At 49.8% G+C, this 25,523-nt stretch overlaps 2 protein-coding genes across 4 annotated transcripts; one reads left to right on the top strand and one right to left on the bottom strand.

Annotated features, from left to right (window-relative positions):
- The first annotated feature begins 223 nt into the window (after positions 1-223).
- P2RX4 (purinergic receptor P2X 4) lies at positions 224-7,581 on the top strand. 3 transcript variants are annotated; one of them, XM_041719461.2, is made up of 13 exons: positions 225-584; positions 1,148-1,295; positions 2,718-2,789; positions 2,884-2,956; positions 3,430-3,526; positions 3,686-3,766; positions 3,853-3,994; positions 4,320-4,456; positions 5,323-5,334; positions 5,778-5,871; positions 5,956-6,021; positions 6,112-6,207; positions 6,910-7,581. In XM_041719461.2, exons 1-13 carry the CDS (start codon positions 454-456, stop codon positions 6,940-6,942), a joined length of 1,182 nt encoding a protein of 393 aa, XP_041575395.2. In that variant the 5' UTR covers positions 225-453; the 3' UTR covers positions 6,943-7,581. The 3 variants fall into 3 exon arrangements, with proteins under 3 accessions (XP_030141795.4, XP_041575395.2, XP_002190123.6); XM_002190087.7 differs by lacking the exon at positions 5,323-5,334 and having other exon boundaries at positions 228-584; XM_030285935.4 differs by lacking the exons at positions 5,323-5,334; positions 6,910-7,581 and having other exon boundaries at positions 224-584; positions 6,112-6,902.
- An 843-nt stretch (positions 7,582-8,424) lies between these two features.
- Positions 8,425-25,303, bottom strand: CAMKK2 (calcium/calmodulin dependent protein kinase kinase 2). Its single transcript, XM_041719460.2, has 18 exons — positions 25,188-25,303; positions 20,908-21,018; positions 20,015-20,486; positions 19,204-19,251; positions 18,778-18,831; positions 18,585-18,636; positions 18,362-18,495; positions 17,719-17,755; positions 16,944-16,965; positions 16,580-16,668; positions 16,146-16,345; positions 16,009-16,062; positions 15,484-15,557; positions 15,031-15,118; positions 14,689-14,784; positions 14,009-14,137; positions 12,048-12,148; positions 8,425-11,694 (listed from the first exon to the last, which is right to left on the bottom strand). The coding sequence occupies exons 3-18, from the start codon at positions 20,312-20,314 to the stop codon at positions 11,622-11,624; spliced, it is 1,551 nt and encodes a 516-aa protein (XP_041575394.2). The 5' UTR covers positions 20,315-20,486; positions 20,908-21,018; positions 25,188-25,303; the 3' UTR covers positions 8,425-11,621.
- Positions 25,304-25,523: the final 220 nt, after the last annotated feature.

Below are 25,523 nucleotides of genomic sequence, written 5' to 3'. Positions count from 1 at the left end.
GACAGTCTTCAATATGCTCTGCTCTCTTTTGCATGCAGTTGCTTGGTCCTTGCACTGATTTAAGCTGTGCCAGGGTAGGTTTAGGTAGACATTAGGAAGAATTAGGAAGAATTTATTCCCAGAAAGAGTGATTAAATGTTGCAACGGGCTGTCCAGGGAAGTGTTGCAATCACCGAGCCTGGAAGTGTTTAAGTAAAGACTGGCGTGGTCTATTTGACAACGTGGTATTCAGTAACAGGTCGGCCTCGATGATCTCAGAGGTGCTTTCCAACCTAATCGGTTCTGTAATTCTGTGAAAACAGCCGTGGAAAGCCCGGTGCCGCTGCCTCCGCTGGCCTCGGGCAGTTTGCTGCGGGCCCCGGGGCTGCGGGAGCGCCCAGCGGGCGGCTCGGGGCGCTGTGGGGCCGCGGCAGCCGCGGCCCGGCCCGGAACGGCTCCGTCCCGGCCGCCGCCATGGTGCTGTGCGGGGCTTTGCACAGCTTCCTCTTCGAGTACGACACGCCGCGCATCGTGCTGATCCGGAGCCGCAAAGTGGGGCTCATCAACCGCGCGGTGCAGCTCGGCATCCTCGCCTATGTGATCGGGTGAGCGGGCGGCGGCGGCGCGGCTGCCCGGGCCGACCGCCCTGAGGGGGAGCCCGGGCGGTGGGCGGGAGCCGCCCCTCCCTCAGGGGCCCGCGGGACCGGCTCCGTGAGGGCGGCGGGGGCTGAGGGGGGCCCGGAGCTCCCCGAACGGTGACACGGACGGGGAGGCACTGCTTAACTGGGATTGTGGACAGGATCACAGAATATTCCGAGCTGGAAAGGACCCCACAAGGGCCAGGTCCAGTTTTTAAGTGAATGGCCCATGGGCCCCTCAGAGTGGGACCTCTCAGGAGGTGATTGTCGTTCCCCCAGCAGAGCTGAGCATAAAAGCGAATTAGAGCCTGCAAATCAGTCTGAAAGTAAAAAATATCACCCCAAATATCAGACAGGAGATTGCCAATCTTGTGACCCTTTTGTATGGAAAAGCTGTTAAACTGTCTGGAATGGCACTTTCAGGTAACATGGAAAAGGAGAAATTCCAACCTGAACTTGTTTATGGTGTTTAGTGTTCCTTGCAATTTTGTTTGTGGTGTTTAGTGTTTCTTGCAATCCTTCTCTTTCAGGTGGGTTTTTCTGTGGGAAAAGGGCTACCAGGAAACAGACTCTGTGGTCAGTTCTGTAACCACGAAGGTGAAGGGAGTAACACTGACAAACACATCCACTTTGGGAGCCAGGGTCTGGGATGTAGCTGACTATGTCATCCCTCCTCAGGTATCAGTCACTTTCACATGCAGAAAGAGGGTTTCCTAACAAGAGGGTTTTCTAACTGCTTTGCTAAAGTCCACTGCGAGTGGGAGCAGCTTTGGCTCCAGTGTGGCCATGATGAGAATGAAGCAGCTTTGCTTTGTTGCAGATAATGCTGAGCACCCGCCCTGAGAAGGCTTGTTCCAAGAAAAGTGTGTCTGTGTGTATGCTTGTGTAGAATAATAGAATGGTTTGGGTTTGAAATCAACCAAGATAATCTTGTTTGGAATCAACGAAGATAATCTTGTTCCACCCTTCTGCTGTGGGCAGGGCCACTATTCCATGTTACTCCAAGCCCTGCCCAACCTGGCCTTGAACACTTCTAGGGATGGGACAGCCACAGCTTCTCTGAGCAACCTGTGCCAGGGCCTCTCCACTGTCAGAGTGAAGAATTCCTACTATCTAATGCAAATCTCTTCTCTTTTAGTTTAAAAATATTCCCCTTTACCCTATCACTATCTGCCTGTGTAAAAAGTCCCCCTCCCTCCTTTTTGTAATCCCCTTTGAGTACTCAAATGGACTCTTAAGTTCTTCTTGAGCCTTTCCTTCTCTGAGGGTGCACTGATCCCACTGTCCATCCTGCCCACAAAGACTTGCAACAGAGGAGGATTTTGCAGGCATTAGGAAGAAGCTGCAACAATAACGACCTGTCATCTTTCTTATTGCTTTCTAAAGCAAACAGCCCCAAGTTTAGTTGTTGGCAGAAGCCACAAGAACTGCTTGCAAATCACTTGATGCAGAACTGAACAGGAAGCATTGCTGTTGTTACTGATTGACTGTCTCTCTGGGAATGTGTGCTGTGTGGGCCATTTGGGCTGGGCAGGCACAGCCAAGCTGCTGGTCATGGGTCCCTCTGCCTGCATGACATATGGTGCAGAAAAAAAAGACAGATTTAGCCAGATTTTGGCTGAGTGGTCATATTTGCTTATCAGTGAAGCGGAAGCAGATGACAGATCTGGAGTCATACAGATTTGAAAGTAGTGAAAGTAAAGTAATGAAAATAGTGCTCCCTGAAGAAACAGGGCCAGGCAAATTCCTAACTGATATATTGCAAAAAGAAGGAGTGGGAGTTGTGCTTGGACTTGCAGCTGGAGTTCTATTTCTGCACCTGCCCTGAGGAGCTCTGTGAGCTCTGTTTTTGTAACATGAATGAGGAACTTTGGGCCGAGTGGGAGGACAGAAGGAGCTGCCAGTCCCACAGTCCTTCCTCTGGCTAAACACAGCAGCACCAGGCGATACGTGTAGGAATCTGCTCCTTTAGTGCTGCAGCAGCAGTGGCCAGGGCAAGTCCCCTCTGCTGGGCTCTGTCAAGAAAGATGTTTGGTGCAGTGGTTGAATGCTCTTTGCAGACTGTCACTCTTAAGTTTCCTTCTTGTTTTGCATGCTCAGGGTGAGAACACTGTGTTTGTCATGACCAATGTGATACTCACACTGAACCAGAGCCAAGGCCGCTGCCCAGAGGTAGGTGCAGAATCTGCTCTAATCTTGTTCTGTGTCGCTGGGAGTGTGGGGGAGAGGGTTCTCAGAGTTTTATGTAACTATTGTTCCTCTCCAGCTCCCAGACGATCAAACAAAGTGCGAGGTGAAGAACAACTGTATTCCAGGATATGTCAGCACCCACAGCAGTGGTAAGAAACCTGCTACAAAAGCTCCTTTCAGTCTGGGTTGTGGTGCCTCTGTGCTGTGCCTTCCCTGCTGTGAAGGAAGCACCATTTCACTTCAGTCTCCTTGTTCTCGTTCTCTCATGTGTAAGAGAACTGAAGTGGAAGCTCAGATTTTTCTTCTGGTGGACTTAGACCAGATGAACTTAGACTGTGTTGGATGGATGCTGGGTAGATGTGGGCTTTGGTGAGTTAGCAAACCGTGTGAAGCTTTTTCATGGCCTTCAGTCCCTGTGAAGCAGTATTTCACATGGACAAAGATTTGACTCAGGAAAAGCACCTGATGCTTCTTTCTCTGAAATTAAACTTGCAATGGAAGATAGTGTGGGGTTTGGTAGTGGCATTTCACCTCTGGGAAAATTGCTCTCATCATATGGAATGTCATAGGTCAAAACTGCCTGGTTTTGCTCAGTAGTACCTCCATGCACGTGTCCTTCCAGGCATCCAGACTGGGGAGTGTGTTCCGTACAACAACAGCATTAAGACCTGTGAAGTCTTTGCGTGGTGCCCCGTGGAGGATGACTATCACATACCCAGGTGAATGCTCTGTCTTCCTACTCCACAGTGCCCCTCTGGAGAGCAGGCTCATGGTACACAGCTGATGCTTCTCCCACTGACATGCTCTTGGGAAAAGCTGAAGAGATGAGCACCAAGAACTCTGCAGAGTCCTGTTTGTGTTTCCCTTTTGTTTCGTAGGCCCGCGTTCCTGCAAGAAGCTGAGAACTTCACCCTTCTGGTGAAGAACAACATTTGGTACCGCAAGTTCAACTTCAGCAAGTAAATAGTGAGAGGGTCATCACACTGTCTGGTCTCCTGGGCAGTAAAGGGGATGCAAGAACTCTTCTCTTTCTGTTCTCCTGTAGGCGAAACATCCTCCCCACTATCAACTCCACCTACCTCAAGAACTGCATCTATGACGCCCAGACAGATCCCTTCTGCCCTATCTTCCGTTTAGGGAAAATAGTTGAAGCTGCAGGGCAGGACTTCCAGGAAATGGCTGTGGAGGTATTTGGCAGACACTTCTCTTGGGCTTCAGCTGTTTTTAGAAGAGGAGTGGTAGGGGATTTTCTCCTCTGCCTCGAGGCATGAGCCACAGAACACAGATCAGCTGCAGGATGGCCAGAGGGACTGGAGTGAATTCTGTTTAACCAATAATTGGCCTTGCTTTGTTTGGGTGGGGTTATGTGCAAGGTTCTGTAGCAGCAGAAAGGATTGTTGGACTGAGCCTGGGATTAGAGCCAGTAAATCAGGTCCTGGTCTGCAGAGAGCCTAGTGCTGGGCTGGCTGTTCACTTTGGACTGCCCATCACCTCCTCTCCTCCACTTGACAGGGTGGAGTCATGGCACTGCAGATCAACTGGGACTGCAACCTGGACAGGGCTGCTTCCCACTGTGTGCCAAAATATTCCTTCCGGCGCCTCGACAACAAGGACTCTGCCCACACCGTCTCACCTGGCTACAACTTCAGGTAATGTGGCTGTGGAGGGCACCTGGTGTCACAGCTCCATCTGCCACTGGCAGTTGTGGTACTTTGGGGATTTTGATGGGGCTTGGACAGCAACAGAAGGAAACCTTGAGAGCTTTTTTGATGCTGCAAGACAGAGCAGGTGGGATCCTCACTGTGTGCAAACCACAGCAGAGGTGGGAGGTCAGTGAAGCTCCACTGCACCTCAGTGCCTGAGTAATATTTCTGTCAGCTTTTTGGTGGCTGTTTGATGAATGAGGTGGCAATGGGACAACTGACTGTCTCAGGGTGTGCTGATAGGCCAGAATTTGAGGGGACTGAGGGGGTTGGGAGACTGAAGCATGTCCTTCACTCTTCTTGGGGGAAAAACTAACCTGTAAAAGTGTCTCTGTCAGTTGAAAGCCATATGTGCACCAGGAGTATCCTGGCATATACCACCACATACACATTCTGGCCAGTACAGCTAGGTCCAGCACTTCCAGTAAAACACTAGCACAGAGAGGGCAGCTGGTCGCATCCAGACTCAGACTGTAATATTAAATACAGATTGGCCACCTTGCCAAGATCCTTGCTGGATTCCTGTTTGTAAGGAAACACAGCTCAGGGCTGTTATTTCTGGAATCACAAAATCTCGCTTAGGACAGAGGATCTTTGGGTGGAACTTGGATGAATTTGCTGAGGAGCTGTGCAGAGCACAAATGTGTGTTTGAGAGGTGCCAAGCCAGGAGGTATCGGGGTGTCTGGACCATCTGGAGGATATCACAGCTGGATCTGAAATGCTCTTGCTAATTTCAGACTCTGGTACAGCCCCTTACTAATCCTTCCTTTTCTCTTCCATCCTCTTCTCTGCTTCCTCCTGGCTTAGTCAGCCACGTGGCAGAGTAAGTCTGATCTCACTTGTTTGTTCTCATCCCTTTTCCCGGTCTTTTGCCTGCTGTCACCCAGTGCGGGACACGGAGCAGCCTTTGTGCTCCCGGCCCTGCCCTCTCGCGGCTGCCTGGTCCCCTGCAGCCCCTGCCTGCCTCTCTCGTGTAGCCGACTTTCTTCCTGTTAGTCCTGCTCCCCTGCTAAAGCTGCTTTCTCCCCTTCCTATGCCTTGCACGTTTCCTCATTTTATGGTGCTCACTGTTGTCTTGAATTCACCTGCTTTGGGCTTTTCTCCTATGTGAGCTTGCCAGCATGAAATCTCCATCACTCAGGGCTTGTGTCTGGAAGTACCAATGCTCAGCCCATCCACTTAGGATGGGGAACACACCTGGATGTTGCATGATCACATAAGCAACCTCACAATTTCCAGTTAAGCTCTGACCTATCTTTTCTGCAGGTTTGCAAAATACTACAGGAATAGTGATGGCACTGAATCACGGACGCTTGTCAAAGCTTATGGCATCCGCTTTGATATCATAGTGTTTGGAAAGGTAGGGTGACAGTTCCTGAAGGTCTTGTAGTGAGGCCTTTCAGAGATGCTGAAAAGCATGCTCAGCCTTGTACCTGTCTTCTAGGCAGGAAAATTTGATGTAATTCCTACCATGATTAACATCGGCTCTGGCTTAGCACTGTTTGGTGTGGTAAGTGACACTGTCTGCACTTGGACTCAATTCTGCATTAGTGCCTCAGTTCTGAGCATCCCCATCTTAAACTCTTTCAATCTCCACTAGGCAACAGTGCTGTGTGACATTGTTGTTCTATATTGCATGAAGAAGAAATACTACTATCGGGAGAAGAAATACAAATATGTGGAGGATTATGAACTGGTAAGCATCAATGAAGGCAAGGTAAAGGCAAAATTGCTTCCTCCTCTGACTCCACAGAGATTCTGAAACAGGGTGTAGAAAGTCCACATCAAATAGGGATTTTGAACCACAGTTCTAAGGAAACTATCTTCGTCAGAGAAGCTAATTCCTACCTCAAAGTTGTTGCAGGGAAGAGCACTAGAAACAAATATTGTCATGTTTCCTGGGTAACTACTCTTGGAGAGGAAAATATATGTTCAACTACTTGTCATGCTCCTACTGCACCTCCTTTTTGGGTTGCAGTCATTGGCATTTACCTCCTAAGATGTGTAGGGAACAGCCCTGTTCCCATCAAATCCTTCCTTCTTGGCTTTTGGGATTCCTACAGTTGTGAGAAAACCCATTCAATGAGTTGGTGTTTTCTGAGACCAGTGTGCTGACAGCCACGGTTACAGCTCCCTCTAGGAATCAAATTATCTGTTTGGCCAGTAGGATTTAGTTGGTTGCTTGACTAGTGCTGAGGACAGAGCTCAACCCTACAGCCCTGTGCTTGGTGGGAAGTGTAGTTGCAGAGGGCAGATTTCTCATTCAAAACACCTCATGCCACTGGAAAAATAGTCTTGAGTAACAGGAAGTAGCTTGCCTGGGTAAAGGATTTTATGTATTTGGAAGGGGCAGAAAGAAGAGTTTCTGGCAGAGAACTGTAATCTCTGATCCTTGCAGGGAGTTGGTGAGACATACGGAACAGACTCCTGAGCTCCTGGTGCTCCAGGACCAACTGCTGCTCTAAATCGCTGCTGGGAACATTTCTTGACCCTGCCATGAGACCTCTTTGCTGGAAGGAAGTGGGGAACCAAACTGAGAAAGGGACAATCTTCACTACTCTTTACTAATTGGGAGCCAGTCCCAGGGAGAGCAACTGGGTCTGCTCATTGTCTGCTCTTTCCTGGTTATTTGCACTAAACACAGGGAAAATTGTACTTTATGCCAGACCTCTACACTGGGTGAGCCTGGGACAGAGACAGCTCTGGCATCAACATTTTGCCAGTCCTTCTGTCCCTGAGATCACTAATAGCAGAGGGCACAGGACAATAGGCACAGATTCTTCCTTAGAGTGAACATGGCCACTGCCAGGAGGTGCCTGACCTTGGGACAGCAGCTCCTTGCTGTTGTCATTTTTCTTTTCCTGAAGGATTGTGAAGATTAGCTGAGCCTGTACCTACAATCAAATTGGGGTCTCCAAGCTGCAATGGCCACAGACCAAGATAAAGCAGAGTCTGGCTCCATTGTGCTATGATAAATGGCTTACTGGTTACAGAACTTTTTTTTCTGTTTTGTCTTAATTTTTATGCTATTACTTTAAAATTTACTTTAATAAAATAGTACCTTCTCTCAGCCCTCTTGAAGTTCTGCAAGCTGGGTTTTGATTGTTCATTTCTCCTCACATACAAAGTGTTAGTGGAGGGCCATCAAAGCCAGGGCTCTGTGGGTTTTGCCTCTTCATTCTCTCAGCAGAAGTGCTGCTGCAACTACAGCTACTTGCCTTGATTCTCCTGACACCTTGTCCATGTCTGTTGCCTTAAACCCTCTCCAAGGGAAAACACTTGTAAGTCAGAGGCCAAGATCTTAGGGTCTTTATCTGAGTTCTGGTACCAATTGCTTGGTGGAACAGATCTGTTATTCCCTGGCACACCTCCTGTGCTTCTCACCACACCAACCCTGTGTCTGGGCTGCTGCATTTAATGCAGTTTACACAATCTGATTGAAGTGAATTTGTTGGCTTTTATATTCACATGGACTTTAGCACCTCTGGTGATCATATTGTCTCACAAAGTCCAGGTTTTCCCTTCTCTGAACCTTTTCTGGTGTTACTGAGCCCTAGGATCTATTCCTCCAGCATCCTGGCGGCCTTTCTCCAGCAGCACAGTGGGTAAAACACAGCATTATTATTTTGTTTTATTCTTTATGTGCCTGCTGCTGTTGAGCACTAAGTTGTGTCCCAGCTCAAAGAGTGCCTTCCAAGGGCACTCGAGTCTGTGCATGTGAATGCTCAGTTTGGATTATACAGTGCTCGAGCTGCTGTGGTCCCATCCTAGCCCAAGGTCCCCAGTAATGGTAGAGCACCAGACTTCACTAACAGAGCAGACTGCTTTCAGATTCCTCTTCCAACAACCAAACTCTCACAGCTTGATAAAGACCACTCAAACAAAATAATGGTTCCACTTGATCAACTAACTCTGGGTTTGGTTGCATATCATTTATTTCAACTTGTACAGTGAAGCTTGAATACCTGTGTGGAAAAACACTTAGTTGTTGGTTTATTCTTTCTTCTTAGGTAATATAATTTAAAAGTGGTAAATACACAGTATTTAAACTTGATACACCTGATAAAGATAAATGCATAATAAAGGAGTAGGAGTGAAACACAAGCCTTGGTCATTAAACAAACAGTATAAAAAACAGGAATAGTTCAGGACCTTAGAAAAGAAACAGATCAATTGCCTGATAGGTAAGAGGGGACCACCATGGAAAACTACTCAGATAAGAGGCCTGGTTTCCCCTTAGCACTTTCCTGTGTGCTTTCAGAGCCAAAAAGGCTTAGTACCCAGCAATAAGCCCACAGTCAGCACTGGGCTTGCTTGGAAGGAAGGGGAGTTGGGGAAATCAAGCTATAGCCCAGTTCCAAGGCACAAGCAAAATGTTCACTTCACTATAAGGAGAAAGCCAGCATTACTACTAAGGAACAGCAGCTGGGGAACAGAGCAGGTTTATGTACACAGTACAGCTTCTCTAACAGGTCATGCATTTAGAGATCTCCCTCACACGGCCACGCTTTAGGCTTTCAACAGAGCTGACCAACCAGAAAAATCCACATTGCATTTATTTCCGAAATGTGCATTCGGCTGCAGCCCCACCAGAGCCTGCACTGAGGGACACTCGGTTTGGAGAGCACCTTGGGGAAGTGAATTTAGCATCCTTTAGAACCAAGCCCGTGCAGACAGTCAGACACTGATCAGTGGGAGTATCTGAGGCCCAGAGACTGGCTGGGCATCGGGGAGCTGGTACAGCTGTTGAGAAGCTGCATCACACCTGGCAGACCTGTTGGGTCAGTGTAAACTGTCTCACCTGACAAATCACAACCAGGGACGGGCAGCACAGAAATCTCTACAACACACTTCTAGCAAACACACCACACACACTACTATGCACTACCTACAAAGAATTGGATCCCCTAGCTTTTTACTTTTTTTTTTTTTTGGCAGATCAAGTCCATTTGCAGGGTTAGAGAACCAGGCTGCCCACGCACACACATTTCCACAATGAAAAGTCCTGTGTAGGGGGAGCAGGCAGCTGCAGTAGTGCTGGCCCCCAAGTTACCTGTTTGGTTTTCCCATAACTGAAGCTGCAGGGCTTTGGCATAGCCTCGGACTAAAATGGGAGGAAAACAGTGCATGTCTTATGGCTCCAAACTCCATAGTATTGCTCCTAAACCACCAACTGTCCTCACTGGCTTTGGAGAGAGGCCAGCAGCACAATGCTTCCATAATAAATTGCAGTTTAGGGGGAACATCGCATCAAGTGATCAAAAGATGTAAGGGACAGTTTGGGTAGGCATCTGCACCCTTGCTAATGCTGTCCTGGCTTTAAGAAAAGCCAGTCTTTACCGGGAATTACCAGGCCAGATCTGACTGCAGTGGGGCCAAGGACCTTGGCACGCTGCTGCTTGTGCTGTCCAGGATAAAATAAAGGAAGACAAGGGAACAGTCACTTTTTAAAGGCAGGGCATCCATGGCCAGGGTTAACAGGCAGAGACCTTACCATTAATCAAGACACTTGGCAGTCTCCTAGTGCCTTCTTCCTGAGGGCAAGGAATTACACCTTATAAGTCCCTCACAAGCTTGGGAGACTCAAATCCTCCTTCTCTGTCAGGTATCTCAAATGCCTCGTTCAAGGCCACACAACCACATCAGACTGAGAAAGGAAAGAAATGAAACCTTTTTCCCCCTCGTCCCACGCTCCATCCACAGAACAACTGTACTTACCATGACCCCTTTCCTCGGGCAAACCTGGCTTCTCATTCTCCAGCTTTGTCCGAGCACAGAGAACTTGGGAAAGTGAGTCTGGACACCAGAGTCTCTCCCACCACATGGCAGATTATTATTTTGTACAAGCACCACAAATAATCAGAGTAATCTGACTGAAGGTGAAAGAGCTCTTCATAAGAAACAATCCATTAACTAGATATACACTTAATTTACTAACAAGCCTCTGATCCACAGGCATTCACAAATTACTGGTAACAAACTTGCAAAAAATACATAGCATTGGCCCCAGAATCGAGATTAAGAGTTTGGAAAACAAATGTTTCTTTGAAAATTACTAGCTAATCATTAAGATCTTAAATTCCAAGCAAGCCCTAAGTCTATACTTAAAAATCAGCATAAATTGTATTATTTTTAATTGTAGTAAACCATGTAATGTACATGGAAGTGAAGGATTTTACCCTGAATTTTATATTTTATAGTATATCTACCTAGATCAAGTAAAATATTTAGAAACAAACTTTTAGTGCTTCTTCTGTTGTTTAAACATTCTAAACACCACCTCTCACTCATATGTCTGCAGCAAAAATAGTTCAAACTGAACTTAAGCCCTTAAATACCTTTTCTTTTCATACACTGAAAACCTAACTTACCAAGTCCTGGTCACACCAAGGCCTCTGGAAAGGTGTTAATTACCTGAGGAGGTAATTAACCTCACTTTTTGAACATCCTGAAGATGCTGTTTCATACAACTTGGCTCACAAAGGTAGGCATTCTTTGAAAAGCTGAACAGGTGGGTTTTTGCTTTGTTCCCATGCAGTTAAAAAGGTGTCAATTAAAAACAAACCAGAACAACAAGAAATAGATGCAACAACATTCCTGGTAGGTCGTGAACTCTCAAAGTGCACACGTGTGGTTGGTTTTACTGCTGTGCATGCCACTTGGCAAAAGCTTCACCCTTCTGCACGTGCCCACAGCCACGCCATGGGCATCGTGCCCCTGGGACGCTGGCGTCAGTCACTGCAAATTATTTGGCATTAAAACCAGCTAAAAACAGTTCCAAATACATTTTCCTTTGGCTGCTCTGGGTTTTGTTTTGCAAAGCCCTGTTGCTGCTCACCACCATCGCTCACCTCTCCGCTGTCCGCCAGCGCCTCTCCCACCAGAAGTCAGCAGTCCAAGTGCTCAGAGATGTTCCATGTTTATGGCAAATAATCAGATGTCTGATAAGGTGTGATTAACATGCTGCTATGTGAGCTCTACATCCAGCATTGTACTGAGATAGCGCCATGTCATGCTGTGTTTGCTCTGGGCTCTGGTCACCTCGCCCCCAGCGCATGCTTGGTGACGTGCCCTGGATTGAGCTGCTCAACAGAACCATAAAGTTCAGGTTCAAGAAAGAAGTTCCTCCTCTCCCACATTGGGCAAGTCATTGCATTTCAGGTTATCTTCACTGCCTTGTTTCCTATTTTCAAAGGAAATAAAACAGCTGCTGAGTGACTCAGAAAAAGGGAAAGGAGACACCAGTTTTTAACCCTTCCCTGCCATGGGATCTTTGGGATGCTGAGCATGCATCATCTCTCACCATGTAACAGGCTGGAAGTGCCATAAAAAGATGTTTTTCATCTCATCAGAACAGCAGGATATTCCATGTCACGAACATCCCATAAAACAGTTACAGATCAGACAGGTGGGGTGTGAATGTTGCAGTCATGGCCCCCATGAAAGTTTCGAAACCAAACTATTTAATTTCTCCTCCAGAGCATCAGAAAAAGCTGCAAATGTCTTTTGGGGCCGAGGTGAGGTGATGACACTTACGGCAGCAGGTTCCCAGAGGAAGACAATGGCCGCTCCTCCCTCTTGCTCCCCTCAAACGGGTTCCCAAAGGATCGCTTCCGGATCATGGTTTTAACCAAGATCTGCAAAACCAGAATGCAGTTCATTGGGGTGCTTCTCCTTCATTCAAGAGCAATAGGAACATCCAGCTTGCATGCCCAAGTAATTAAAAAAAAATTAGTGAAAACAGGTCAAAGTTCTCTATTAATAGGAATCAGAAGGAATCATCTTTGCGAGTCTCCAACTGTTTAATACAGGAGCTTTATCTTCATCTGAATCCCTTGCAGGTGAGAGCCACACTATGTATAAGAGGCTGGAAAGGAAAGCAAAGCCAAGTCTGGGAGGTTTCTTTCCTCTCCAGAAGTAGGTTTTATTGATTACTGCATCCAGTACCTGCAAATTCCCAGTCCTCCATGATTACCTGGCAAAATAATGCACTGAAAAGGGAGAGGGGAAGGAACTGGCACCATTTTACCTTAATGTTCATCTGAAACCAAACTGAAAGCTGGCTTTTTGTCCAGCTTTGGCTGAAAGTTACCAATCAGAGCTGGTGGGAACAGAGATGTGTCAGGATTCTTCTCTGGCATGCCCCAGCTTGTTTTGCTGGTGGGAGCAGACATCAAGGTGAGCAGCACTGGAGCCTGCCTCAGCAGGGGCATCCCTGAGAGCCCCTGACTCCATTTGATGTTGCTTCTCATCCCTCTGTGCCTCATTTATCTGCTCACCAGGGCACACAAAGAGCCATTCTGTGTCTAAAGGCGAGAGTGTTTTAAGAGTCAAAGCCACGAGAGTGAATCTCATACTGGAGCGTCAATGCCTGCACTTGGCTGCACAAAGATCAGGCACCAGAGGGCAATTTTGAAGATCAAATGCAAATGTGAAAATACCACATTTGCCTGGAGGCAGTACGTTATCTAACAGTCAAAGAAGTGCAGTAAAATCTGACTTGTCTTGAACTGTACTGAATACACCTGGATTTCAACAGGCTGAGAGCACTGATTAAGTCCCCTCTGAACAGGAAAAAGGGGCTAAACCCTTCATCAATGGTGATGCTTTTAGAGCAACCTTTGCTTTTTCAGCCTGGGCAGCACAAGGTGCATTTGCATGTTCACACATTTGTGGTCAGTGAGATTTCTGCAGGGCATCCAAAAGGGAAAGAGCTCAAGAAATTAGGCCACATGTGGGCACAGCTATGAGATGGAAAAGTGGCTTCAAAGAGAAACCTGTTCTTCAAAAAAATCACAGCCTGGGTGCCTACAGGCAGATAACACCAGGCCAGGGAACTGTGAATGGTCGCTCGCTGCTTCTCCTAACACAAGGGCTGGCGGCACCCAAAGAAATCATTAGTTCAAAACCACAAAGGATTTCACTTTCTACACAGGACAGGGTTATAATGTGGTTCTCACCACCACAGTGTGTTGCAGAGAATAAAAATATGAGCTTGAAAAGAGATGAGATGAAGTCACCAAGAATAGCTCCAGGCGGGGGCTGATGCACGTCGTGGCCCAGATAAAATCTCCATCCCGGGAACCTCCCACAGCCCCTCTGGCTGGACAGGGCAGGAGCTCCTTGTGCCTGGCCAAAATACCTGCTTTTGACCACGGGCAGGTTCTGGACCAGATGCTCTTTTGCCTTGAGCAAATACAGTGATATTTAAGCAGCAAGCCCAAGTGTGAAGACCATCAACCCAATGACATTTACCTTTGAAACTGCTCTAAAATATTCCCCTGCACTGCAGAGTACGACCATGTCCAGTGAGCTGCTGAGACCCTGAGACACCCAAGTGTCTTGCAGCACTTGTTTCCAAGAGAGGGAAGGTCTTTGCTCTAATCCTGCCCAATGCTTTTGCCCTTCAGGAGTGAACTCCAGCTGCTCAGGGCCACCCCAGCAGGCAGCGTGGACTCCATCAGGCATCCACAGGCCATCAATTCCTTTGTACTCACCACTGTGGCCAGGCTGGGGATGTGCTTGACTGAATTCTCCACTTCCTCCTCTGTCACCTCGACAAGGGTGCAGTTCTCATCCTCCGTGGGCAGCAGCTCCGCTCCGTTCTTGGTGACCCAAGGGTGCAACTTCAATTAATAACACAGCCTGTCAGGAACGATTTCCTCTTTTTCATAACTCAAACAACACAAGCCTGGCAAACGCATCTCCTTGTCCAAGCTATGGCCCCTACGTGCTCCTGAAATGCCAGGGAGCAGGGCAGGGCTGTGCCATGTCACTGGTGAGCCAGCTCACCTGGGTGCCAGCAGGCACTGCGCAGTCTGGAGCAGAAAATGCCGTGGTGTGGCTCATCCAGAGCCAGCACTGGCCCCAGCTACACAACCAAGCCACAGCCATGGTGACCTACAGCACTGGGCATCTCTGAGCTTTAGGGAAGGAGACCTTATCTTCACTCTCATCTTATGGATGAGACAGCACCAGGAGGCAGGAGAGATTTATTCCAGTCCACACGTATGAGCAGCAGTGATGGGGAGACCCACCGAGCCCTCGTCCTGGACCTGGTTTAATCCATGACTGAAGGCAGAACCCCTGTTTCTCTTTGCCCACACACACCTGGTGACTTGGTCGGCTGCAGGAGCACAAAAGGTTCCGCAATTCCCCCGCAATCCCTTCCCCCTACCTTGGTCTCCATTCTCTCAGCTTCTCGCCCCTTCCAGGCTCCCGCAGGGGCGAAGGACCAGAAATCTCCTGCGAAAGGCTGTTGCACAGTACTTTCCTGGTAGCAGAGGAAATACTGTACTCAGGGGATTTCCTTTTGCCTGCAACTTCTATAGGCACCAAAGGTCCCAAAGCTGAGCAGGTCCCGGAGCAGGGGAAGGAGCTGGGACTTACCTGCCCAGGGGCCCTGGGCACAGGGGGAGGACCTAGCCTGGCACGATCAAACTGACTCCCAAAAAAAGCCGAGCAAGGAGAACCCAACAGAAGTGAAGCCATAGCCAGCACCAGGAAGATGGGTCAGTACCTTGATTTCTGGGACCGAAATCCTAGATTCAGGATTTTTATCCAACATCCGTGTAATCAAATCCTTCAAGAAGTCTGTAATTTCTGGCCTGTGGAAAGAAAAAGGGAAATGAGATGGGGAAAGAGATGGGTGCTGTCTCTGTTCTTCACCTCAGTGCCAGCTACTATGAGCCTTCTGGGCAGAGGGGCTGGACTCCAGCCCCAACAGGGAGGCAGCTCTGGGTTCTTGTACACCCCCTCCTCTCCAAACCCCCAGGAAAAGCAAAATATTCCCTTCTGAGGCAATGTGAAGTGTGAGCCCACATTTACAGGGCAGGGAGAGACCAACTCAAAACCTGAATTTTGCAAAACCACAGAAGAGCAGGACCAGCCCTACCCAGGCAGTGCTTGAGAAACAACTCAAATGAGCTGTAAAATAAGGATTGATGGGTTGGTTTTGTTTTTGAGTACTTACTGGTCTGGGAACTCCAACGTTTGGGTCTTGATTTTATTGTGTAAACTCAAGATCCTTTCATCCATAAAAGGGCACTACCACAAAGAAAAAGAGCAATGAGGAAAGCAATAATTTTTGTTAAGAGGCAGCAGTGAGGCAGCCAGAGGAGCATCAGGATCTCATAGGGTATGAAAGAGAGCAAAGATCCAGTTACAGGGAAATTCCAGAGGATTTCCTATTACAATGTCTACTTTTAAACTCAATGAAAAAAACATTTAACAAAAATTACCAATTACTAAAAGAACTCCTTTCCTAAAAAATCTGTCCAAAACCAAATTTTTTTCCACTGGGGAAGAAGAGAAGCCCAGCCCTTTCGGCTGCACCCATCCCTAGGACAGGCAAAGGTTTCCCATTTCCATCCACAAATCCTCATCTCCACTCAACTCAACAGGGACACAAGGTGCCAGTCCCGCTGCTTACCTGGAACATGGGAGGCACAAACAAACCCCCCAGAAACCAACAGCACTGAAAAATTAATCTCATTACCTGCCCAAACACGAAGCAGTACAGTGTGATCCCCATGGCCCAGACATCCAAAGCCTGCAGAGTGAAGAAAGCACAGTTAAATCTACAACAAGATTTCTGTTCTGCACAAACAAACCATTCAAATTGCTATTAAATACCTTTCCAGAGAAGATTTTCCTGGTTTCTGAGAGGGTCTCTGGGGCCATGAAGGCAGGAGTGCCCACTGTGTTGGTTAAGAGGGCATCAGCTCCCTTGAACTCGTTGCTCACTCCGAAGTCGGCGATCTTGACGTGCCCATCTTCCCCCACGAGGAGGTTGGAAGGTTTAATATCCCGATGGATTATCTTCTGATAGTGCACTGCAGCCAGAGGGACAATGAGTGGTGCAGCAGCAGCACTGGTTTGCAGCAAAGGAGCCACCAGGGCTCCATGTGGCTCTTTCTGCTACACCACAACCAGCCTGTTTTAAAAGCCCCTGTGCAGCATGAGCCACCAGAAATGGCACCGTACATAAGCAGGAAGGCCAGCTGCAGGTGTTCAGGAAAAAAAAAAAACAAAAAGAAGGAAGCCCGTCCTTTTTCAGAGATACTTACAGTATTCAATGCCCTTGATCAGATCCTGGAAGTAGAACCGAGCCTGGTCCTCACTGAGAGGTTTCAAGGTTGGGATTTCCATCACAGGGCTGTGAAGGCAACAGAGAACAGAGTTCATTCCCCACCTGGATGTGCTGAAACAGGGACCGAAGGCTTTGTCGAGAGCACACAACCCCAGACACAGGCACACAGTACACAGGGTGTACTCAGCTGTAACCAGGCCAGGGAAATGCTACTCAAACCTCAAACCCCAACAATGAAATTCCTCATCACCTCTGCAACCCATTCCCACATTGGGTGGCCACCCACAAACCCATCTCATATTCAATTGTTAGCAGGATTAAATCTGGAATTCAGTACTCACCCCTGCTTCACCAGCTCAAACACTGCAACACAAAAGAGAAGGTGATTACAGATTGCTTACAGGGTATGACTCCTGCGAGCACAGCCTCAACACAAAAGCAATTATTTTAATGATAAAAATTCTAAAAATAATATGTTATTTTTAAAAAAGAGATGCTGTCTTATGCAAGGCATGTGGCATTTGGGTTGCTCCCGTTTTCAGTTAAGGGGATGCTGCCAACTATCTTCTCAGCGTTGCAGCTTTAGCAACATGAAGTGTCCTCCATGGCACAAAAAAACCCTTAGTTTTGTTTGCCACCAAAAAGGCTGAGCCCACACCCGGAGCAAACCTCAGTACTTGGCCATGAAGGCATCACATGCTCCTCCACTAGTACAAACTGAACATAAATTATAGAAAAAAAATCTTCTTCAAAAGTTGTGTATTACCAACAACTGCAGTCTGCCAGACAGGTTGGGATGTGGCTCTTAACTCGTGCCTTTTTACCAAAGCCAGAAAACTAAAACTGCTTTCTATCATTCCAGCTCCAAAGCTGAGAACATCAGTGCTGGTGCCTCTCATGGCAAAGCATGCCCTGGTGTCAAATTAACACCAATAAAGTGCTATAAAGGACTCTTATCTCTGTTCACAACCCAGACTGCATCTCATTTGCTCCTCTAGCACATCAGGCTATACCCACAGTGGAGGAGAGACCCAGCCCTGCGCATAGAGCTGCTCCAAAACACAGTGGGAATCTTTTTCCCCATCCCTCTGACACCCCAGGGCAGTGGGCAGTTACCCATGTACAGGTGATCCTCACTGGGGTCATCCAGGACCTGCCAAAAGAAGCAAAAAGCAATTAAACAGTGCCAAGAAAGCCTTGCAAATTAAGCACTGTGATATTTTATTTAGCAGCCATCTCAGTTCTGCACCATCTGCACCATCAGCATGGTCTGCTCATCTCTGATCTTCTACCCACTAGAGTAGGGAAAAAAAGAGGACAGAGATGTAGCTGTACTTCAAGGAAGCAAATATTTAAAACACACAGGAAGCATCATCTGACTCATGAGCCAAATAAACTCCAGCCTGCACATCCTTAATTCTTGATTTTTGGACTGTTTCATACAGGCAGTGGGAGGAAGGCAAGGCAGCTACACTGTTGAACTCACAGAAACACCAGTTCTTCCCCAAACCTGTTTCAGCACTTGTTTCCTCCACAGAAGAAACATTTTTCTGCATTTTCCTTTCTGAGCAGGGAAGAAAAAAATCTTTTGGGAGGTGAGAATAAAAAACCTTCCAAACTAAGGAAAACACAAAATTCTCCCAAAGGCAGGACCTACCCTTTTCTCCCTCCTTGGGTCACTCCCCTTCACCCAGCCCATCCCTGCTGCATTCAGGCTCCATCGCACTCAAGGATAAGTTTTGGAAAGGCCAGCCCTTACCTCCACCAGCTTCACCACGTTGGGGTGGTCCAGCTTCTTCAGGATGGCAATCTCCTGGTAGACCTGTTCGATGGGCCCTCTGGGCTGCAGGCAGCCCTCGGAAGCAGCTTTGGCCCCGCGGGGCGGCGGGCGGCCTGTGGGAAAGGCGAAGATATGTCCAGGTCAGAACAATCCCCCAGGATTCCCAAAATATCCCCCAACCAAAAGACTTTCTGCTACTTACGGGGGAAGCCCGCCTGTCTCATCAGCTTCTTTTTTGAGAGAACCTTCATTGCCTGCAAGAGGGGAACAAACGTGGAATTTGGGGCAAGTCAAGGATAAAATGTGGCTGATGGGATGGGGCAGGGAGTCAGCAGAGGGGATCCATCCCACTCCCACCTGCTCCACTGCAGGCTCCGGGGCTGTGTGCTACTCACATAGTAGGTGTTATCATCCTCATTGTAGGCCAGCTTCACCACCCCATAGGAGCCCTGGAGAGGGGCACAGCCATGGAGCACAAGTTAGGGACCATCCAGAAAACCCACATCACCAAACCAGGCTCTGGGTTCCTCCTCAAACCCACCCCACAGGGATCACAGAGCTGGTGGGTGATGTTGGGATGAGCAGGGGGGTGTACAGTCTGACATCACACTGACAGCAAAGAAAAGCTTCAAATGCCCCACTGTGTGGGAGGGAGGGGGAAGGGGGAAAATTAGTAATAATTTAAAAAATAAATAATTCAATTGGCACCACTCTGAACAGAACAGTGAGTAATGAAGAGCTGCTGTGGTGAGTGGCTGGACTTGCTCCTCGCACCCTCCCAACCCAAAACCCTTCATCCCATCCCCAAACCCAATATTCACCTTCCCAATCTCATCCTTCAGCTTGTACTGGTTGAGCTGCACACAATCCTGTGGGGAGAGAGCAGGGAGAGTTGGCATGAGCCACAAAACTGCTCACATTTGTTCTTCTCCTTTTCAATCTCCTGCAAAACTTTCTCTGCAAACTCACACCCCATCCTGCTCTGCCCAAGCACCTGCGTGGGCTGGGCAGCTTTGATTCATGAGCCACAAAACCACCCACCAAGCCACACGTTTGTGTGTTTATAGAGGGCTAATTGCAAATGTTAACGGCTGGGCAGGCGATCCAGTCCTGACCACTCATGTGGAACAAGAGTGGCAGACAGGGAGAGCCCTGAGGGGTTTAATGCTGGTGACCTGGTGCCGAGTAATTTTATTTCTTCTGGGCAAAGCAGCCACTTGCTGCCTGTTTTCTGTCAGGCTGGGGGCAGGCAGGCAGGCCTGTTTTCTCTTTAGATCTCAATTAACTTCTCTGTTTTTTTTATTTTTAAGGAGTAAAGAAAGAAACTTGCGCTACACTCCTGGTTTCCATCAAACACAGCCGTGAGAGCTAATGGCATCAGCAAAGGCACAAAAACCAGTGAGTTGGGGTCTCACCTCCCTGAGGGCTCTCCCCATGGCCCAGGATGTCCCAGGGCCCCCTGCCACACACCTGCAGACATGCCGTGGGGGTGTATCCCAAAAAAAACAAGCGAGAAGAAACGCCATGGTGGAAAAATCCAGGCAGATGGGGGCAGGAGAACTGCAGCAGCAGTGTTCATCCCCCTCACCTGTAACGTTCATCCCCCTCACCTGTAACATTCATCCCCCTCACCTGCAATCCTGTGATGGACACACGGTTGGACTCCACCGTCGGCCGCCGCGGCAGCCGCGGGGAGGAGTGTGGGGACGTCACGGGGGAGTAGGGGAGGGAGGGGTAGATGAAGCGTTCGTTGGCACCGTCGCCGTGCCCGGGCGAGCGGGCAGGCTGCGGCCGCTCCTGCAGGGACAGCTTGCGGCCGGAGAGGTGCAGCTTGCGGCCATCCCCAAAGCCCTCAGTGCCGGGCACATCCATCTCCTCCTCGCTCGCGCTCCCCGCGGCCTCGTGCTCGGTCACCACGATGAGCGAGGCCATGCTGCTGTGGCCAGGCCTCAGCGCCGGGGGGTCCCGCAGTGCCGTGGGGGCTCGGCGGCCGCAGCCTCCGGCGCAGCAGAAGGGCTGTGGGGTGAGCCGGCTGCTGGGGACACGTGGCAGCGTGGAGGGACCAATGGCTTCATCCTGGCCATGCTGTGGTGTGGAGATGTGCCTGAAAACAGAGAGTGGGTCAGCCAGGCTCTCCAGAAAGCGGGATTTCCTGCTAGCCATTGTGCTACAGGTTGATTTATTCATTCCATAGGGAATGGTGAAGCCAAGGGAGGAAGTGCAGCATGGCATCAGGATGCACAATCACCCTGCCATGGGACAGACCCCAGGCCAGAGCCAGCCTCAACCCCAGGGCTGCCAATACTGCTTCTTCCACCCTTTTTATTCAAACACCTCCAGGGAATAACAATTCTATCATCTCCACTATGGAACTACTACAAGGCATTATTTTAAAGGGGCAGGATAAAGAATTGCACTATATCGGCATAAATACCACTGAGTTCCCTACTTTACTGCTCAAAGTGTGCACATCTCTGCCAAGTCCCCCCAAACAAAGCAGTTCAGGGACACAGGGACCCACTTACCAAGCGTGGGGTGCAGGACCAGCCCCCTGGCTCACTGCTTCGTCCCCATCATTGCCAGTGATTTCTCTTCCTTGTCCTGTGGCCTTTTGTGCAAAACTCAGGTACCCAAACCTTGAGATAAATGAGAAAACTGTTAGCAACAAAAAATTAAAAAAAAAAATCAAATAATTATGTGATAATTAAAAAATAGGAGGAAATTATGTTAATTCACACACGCCAGGCATTCCACAGCACCTGAGGCTGTTCAGTGGTTGGCTGGCTGTAAACCATCACTCTTCCCTGCCCCAACACTGGTGCTGTTTTTAATTTCTAGGTTAACAAGTTGCCACAGAAGGGAGTGAAAAAAAATATCCTGAAACAACCAGCCCAGAAGCAGGAACAGGGTTTGAGGCGTTTTTCTGCCTGGTTCCCACACCTCAACGAGGCGGCCGGTTAAAATTAGCTCCACTCATCTCCACTGAAGTTTCCATGCTGCACCCGCAGCACAACCACTCTGAATCAGCCCAGCAGAAATTATGGGTCAAGTACAGAAATCAAATCGTCTCCCCCATCCTCGAAGCTTCACAATGGCCTAATTGCTGTTTTCAACACTGATCTATAAACCAGAGCTTTTGTGCCCAAGTGGGATCGGCCTGGAGCTGAAGCCAATGTGGCACCGCTCTCTGCTCCGAGGCACGGAGAAGCACAGGGATGGGGAGGCTATAAATAAGCCAATGAACAGCAACGAGGACAAACTATTCCAGAAACGCTGAGTTTCATGGGGCTGAATCCACTCCTGGACGGGGCTTTGCTGGATGAGAGAGCTAGGAGCCACCAGCCAAGTCAAATTCCCCCCGCAGTGCTGCTGGCAGCCCACAGCAGCATGGTTTAATGCACTCCCAAATGGATTAAAACAAACAGGCAGACCCCCCTCATTCATCCTGAATTCACAGGGATGCATCTCGAGGCCATTTGCCTGGCCTGTTTTGGGCACCCCTCCAGTGGGCACATATAAATAGCTGCCCTGAAGCCGGAGCCGATCCGGAATGCTGTGCCCTCTACCCTCACCGTGCTCTGCGGCCACACCAAAAAAGGCAGCTCATCGGGGCAGCCTTGGGATGAAACCACCCCAGGAACATCGCTGGTAGCAACACCAGTCCCCAGCAGTGCCACAGCACAGCTGGGCATCCCATCCTGCCCCCAGAGCATTGCCTACATCCCCATTTCCAAGGGTTCCTGATAAACTTTGCCAGGCTTGAGCAAAATTGAGTTATGAAGCCTCAGTCACACTTGAGAGCTGAGCGCATCCTGGCTGGCGGGAGTTAATTGGCTTGACCAGGATAAACATATCAAGTCTGATTAATTCAAGCAGGCTTCCCCAGGCTCTATAAACTAAAAGTCATCCAAGTCCCATCGTAACATCATCTGAGGTGGGAAATCAGAAGGGTTTTCCCTCTGCGTGTGTGCAAAGGGTCAGAGGATGGGGGATTTTAAGAAATTCCCGAGATGACGCCCCATCTGAGTGAAACCCAAAAGTGGGGTCACGCTGTTGAACACAGCCCTGTTATCCTTAATAAGCACACAAGGAGTAGGAAGAGAAGGTGGAGAACAGTTGTATTCCCAGGCAGACAGAAAAGTAAAATAGCTGAAACGAGGGCAGTAATCCCAAAGAGAGAAAATACAGCCTGGGGGCTTTGGCTTCATCAACCCATCCTGGCCCTTGCCTGGGGAAAAGCAGCACATTCTAGTATGAACTCCAGCAGATCCTTATGTAAAAGGGAGCAGCACATGCCCACAAAATCCTCAGGAAATATAACAGCCTGGTGTATAGGAATGATTTATCGGCACAGCTTTTGGCTGCAATCCATATATAACCCATAGCGGCTGCAGCAGGATTATCGAAGCAATCAGTCTCGCATCTAATTCAGCAAGGAGAGGGATATTAAAATGAAAAGAGGTCTGTGAAACCCTGGCAGCAGCTCTCCCTCTCGCTCAGCGTCCACGTGGCTTGAGCGGAAGCGAATGGGAGTGGAATCAGCCCCCTCGAGGTGAGGGATTTTCACAGCCCCTCATCCACCCCAGCTCTGCTGAGAGCGCGTGGGCCCTGCCTGGGCCCTGCTGGATGCGGCCACCTCGCAGCAGGGAACACGCTGACCGATTCCAGGGAGTGCAGAGGGTGACACCTTACAGCCAGCACTGGCTGCAGGGATTTCAATCAGAGCATAAGGATGCATCTGCCTGCCCTTCCCTCCCTTGTTTCTCTACCCAGATGCAGGGGCTGCACACTCGCCTCCCCCACACCTGTGTCACTGTGGCAAGGCCAGACACAGTGTCAGGATCAGTCCTTCCCAAGGGAGTGAGACTTGGTGGCAGCTCAGCAGTGACCCCTCCATCCATCCTTCCATGGGGGTCAGCTCACAAATCGCAACTTCAGCTGTTTATAACAAAACTGAACTCAAAACACCAAAATCAGGGCTGATTTTACTTGCACAGATCCTCCCCTGCTACTGCTAGAGTTTGGTTAAAAGCCAAGCAGGGCCAGCCTGGGCAGTTATTGGTCTCCCTGGGCACAGTCCAGTGGCTATTTTGCTCTCCCCGGTCACGGTCAGCGGTGGAATGCCCATGCCAAGAGTGGTGTCATCTGCAGCAACGGGGGCATCGATCACAGTTTCCCTTCCTACGGGTGAGCACGGACCTTGCCAGAAATATATTAGTCACTGTAGTATACAAAGACCATATGCATGCCCCAACAGAGTTTTAATGGGAAAAAAAATCTCTCAGCAGCTTCTCTAGAAGTCAGAGGACACCCAAATTTATGAGAAACAGGCACTCATGTCCTGTCTAGGACAGGTTCCTGTGCCAAAGCAGAGAAGCTTTTCATCATTCCCAGGGCAAATGGAAGAGCCTCCTGCACTGCCTGGCCCAGCCAACACAGAGTAGAAAGAATTGGGGAGAAAAAATGCAAAGCCAGGCTGGTAACATTGTAATGCCACGACATCCAGCAGCAGGTTTCAGTAGGAGTCACAAAAACATCTTTAGCAAGGTTTTTCTTATAATTTTGAGGATACTGAAGCAATATATAATGAGCATTCCAAAAGAGCATAAACTTCAGAGATGATGTTGAGCATGGGCCAGGATAAGCTCAGGACACCTCCATCACCTTGTCCAGCACTGCCAAGCGACTCCCAGCTTTCCTGGAAACATCAGCTCCAGCCCACAATGCCCACAAGAGAGGAAACTAGAGCAGCTCTCCACTTTGTGAACACCACTTAGAAGACATTAGGGCAGAGTTGAAAGCAAAGGCTCCAAGGCTTCTCCAAATTACCTCCCTGGAACAGCGCTGGTCCATCAGACACCCCTCACAGCACACTCAGGTACGTGCTTTGAAGGTTTGTTGGCTGTTTTTCCCTAGAGAAAGTGCTCATGGAGAGCCAGGACAAGGACAGGGCTCCTTCTCCCAGGAGAGGGGCAGTCTCTGTGGGTGTGGGCCATGAAGGCAGCTCTGGTGCCCACAGCTGCCACACATCTCTCCATCCTCTCTCCTGTCTCCCTGGCCCTGAGGACAACCTGGTCCTGTTCCCAGGGGTGGTTTCTGCCCCTGCAGCATTGCAGTCAGCCCACAGCTCCATCACAGCATCTTCCCGTGGTCATCTCACTTTGCTCTTGGTCTCGACTGATACCTTCATGCTCCTGATGCTCTGTGCCGTGCACGTGGCTGCAGGGCTGCATCCCACCTCCTAACCACGCTCTGTCACTCGCAGCAACCCAACCTGTAGCTTCTAATGAGACCCACCCCCTGTACACAGTCCTCCACCAGCTCCATCCCCACTCTCACCTGTCCCTTGACCTTAGAAAACCCTCCTTTCCCCAACCCCATGGCCTATCTTTCCCGGGACCCCTGATCCCGGCCCTCAACCCCCGGACAGGAGCCCCGGGGGTCTGTGGGACACGCGGTGCGGCCACCCGGTCCCATCACCGCGCCCGCGGTGCCGCCGCCCGCCGGTACCGGGCACGTGTGGGGGCCGGCGGCAGCGGGATGTCCGCGGGGCCCGGGCGGCCACGGGAAAGGGGAAACGCCAGCACCGAGCCCGCACCGCGGGGCTGTCCGCACAGGCCGCCCGCGAGAGAGCCCCGTCCGGAGGCGATGCCGTTCGCCCGCAGGGCAGCCCCAGCCCCGGCTCCATCCCCGGCTCGGCCGCCCCCGCCCGCCGCTCCCTCCGGGCGCGGCTTTGTCTCCGCCACCGCGGGCGCATCCCCCGCCGGGCCCGCCCGGCCTCCCCGCCCGTTCCCGCAGCACCGACCTGCCGGGGAGCGACCCCGGGACCCCGCAGCCCCCGCAGCCCCCGCCGCGCTGGGCCGGAGCGCCGCTGCCCGGCGCCGCCTTCGCTTTCGGTTCCGCTCCAGCGGCGGCAGCGAGGGAAGGAGGGAGGGAAGGAGGGAGGGAGCGATGGAAGGAGGGAGGGAGGGAGAAAGGGAGGCCCCGCTCCGCCCCGGGGAAGGGCAGGTTTCCCCCCGGGCAGCCGCATCCTGCCCGCCCTCCCCCTGTAAGCCGCTGTTGCGGTGTGTTTTGTTCTTTTGTTTATTTACAATTTTTTCCCTCAGTGTTTTATTCCTCCCCGGGCCGCGTGGCCCCGCGT

The sequence above is a fragment of the Taeniopygia guttata genome, chromosome 15 (genome assembly GCF_048771995.1).
Source record: "Taeniopygia guttata chromosome 15, bTaeGut7.mat, whole genome shotgun sequence".
In the NCBI taxonomy this organism is placed as follows: Eukaryota; Metazoa; Chordata; class Aves; order Passeriformes; family Estrildidae; genus Taeniopygia; species Taeniopygia guttata.
The sequence above is the reverse complement of the archived record's forward strand: the minus strand, read 5'-3'. Positions and strand labels throughout refer to the sequence as shown.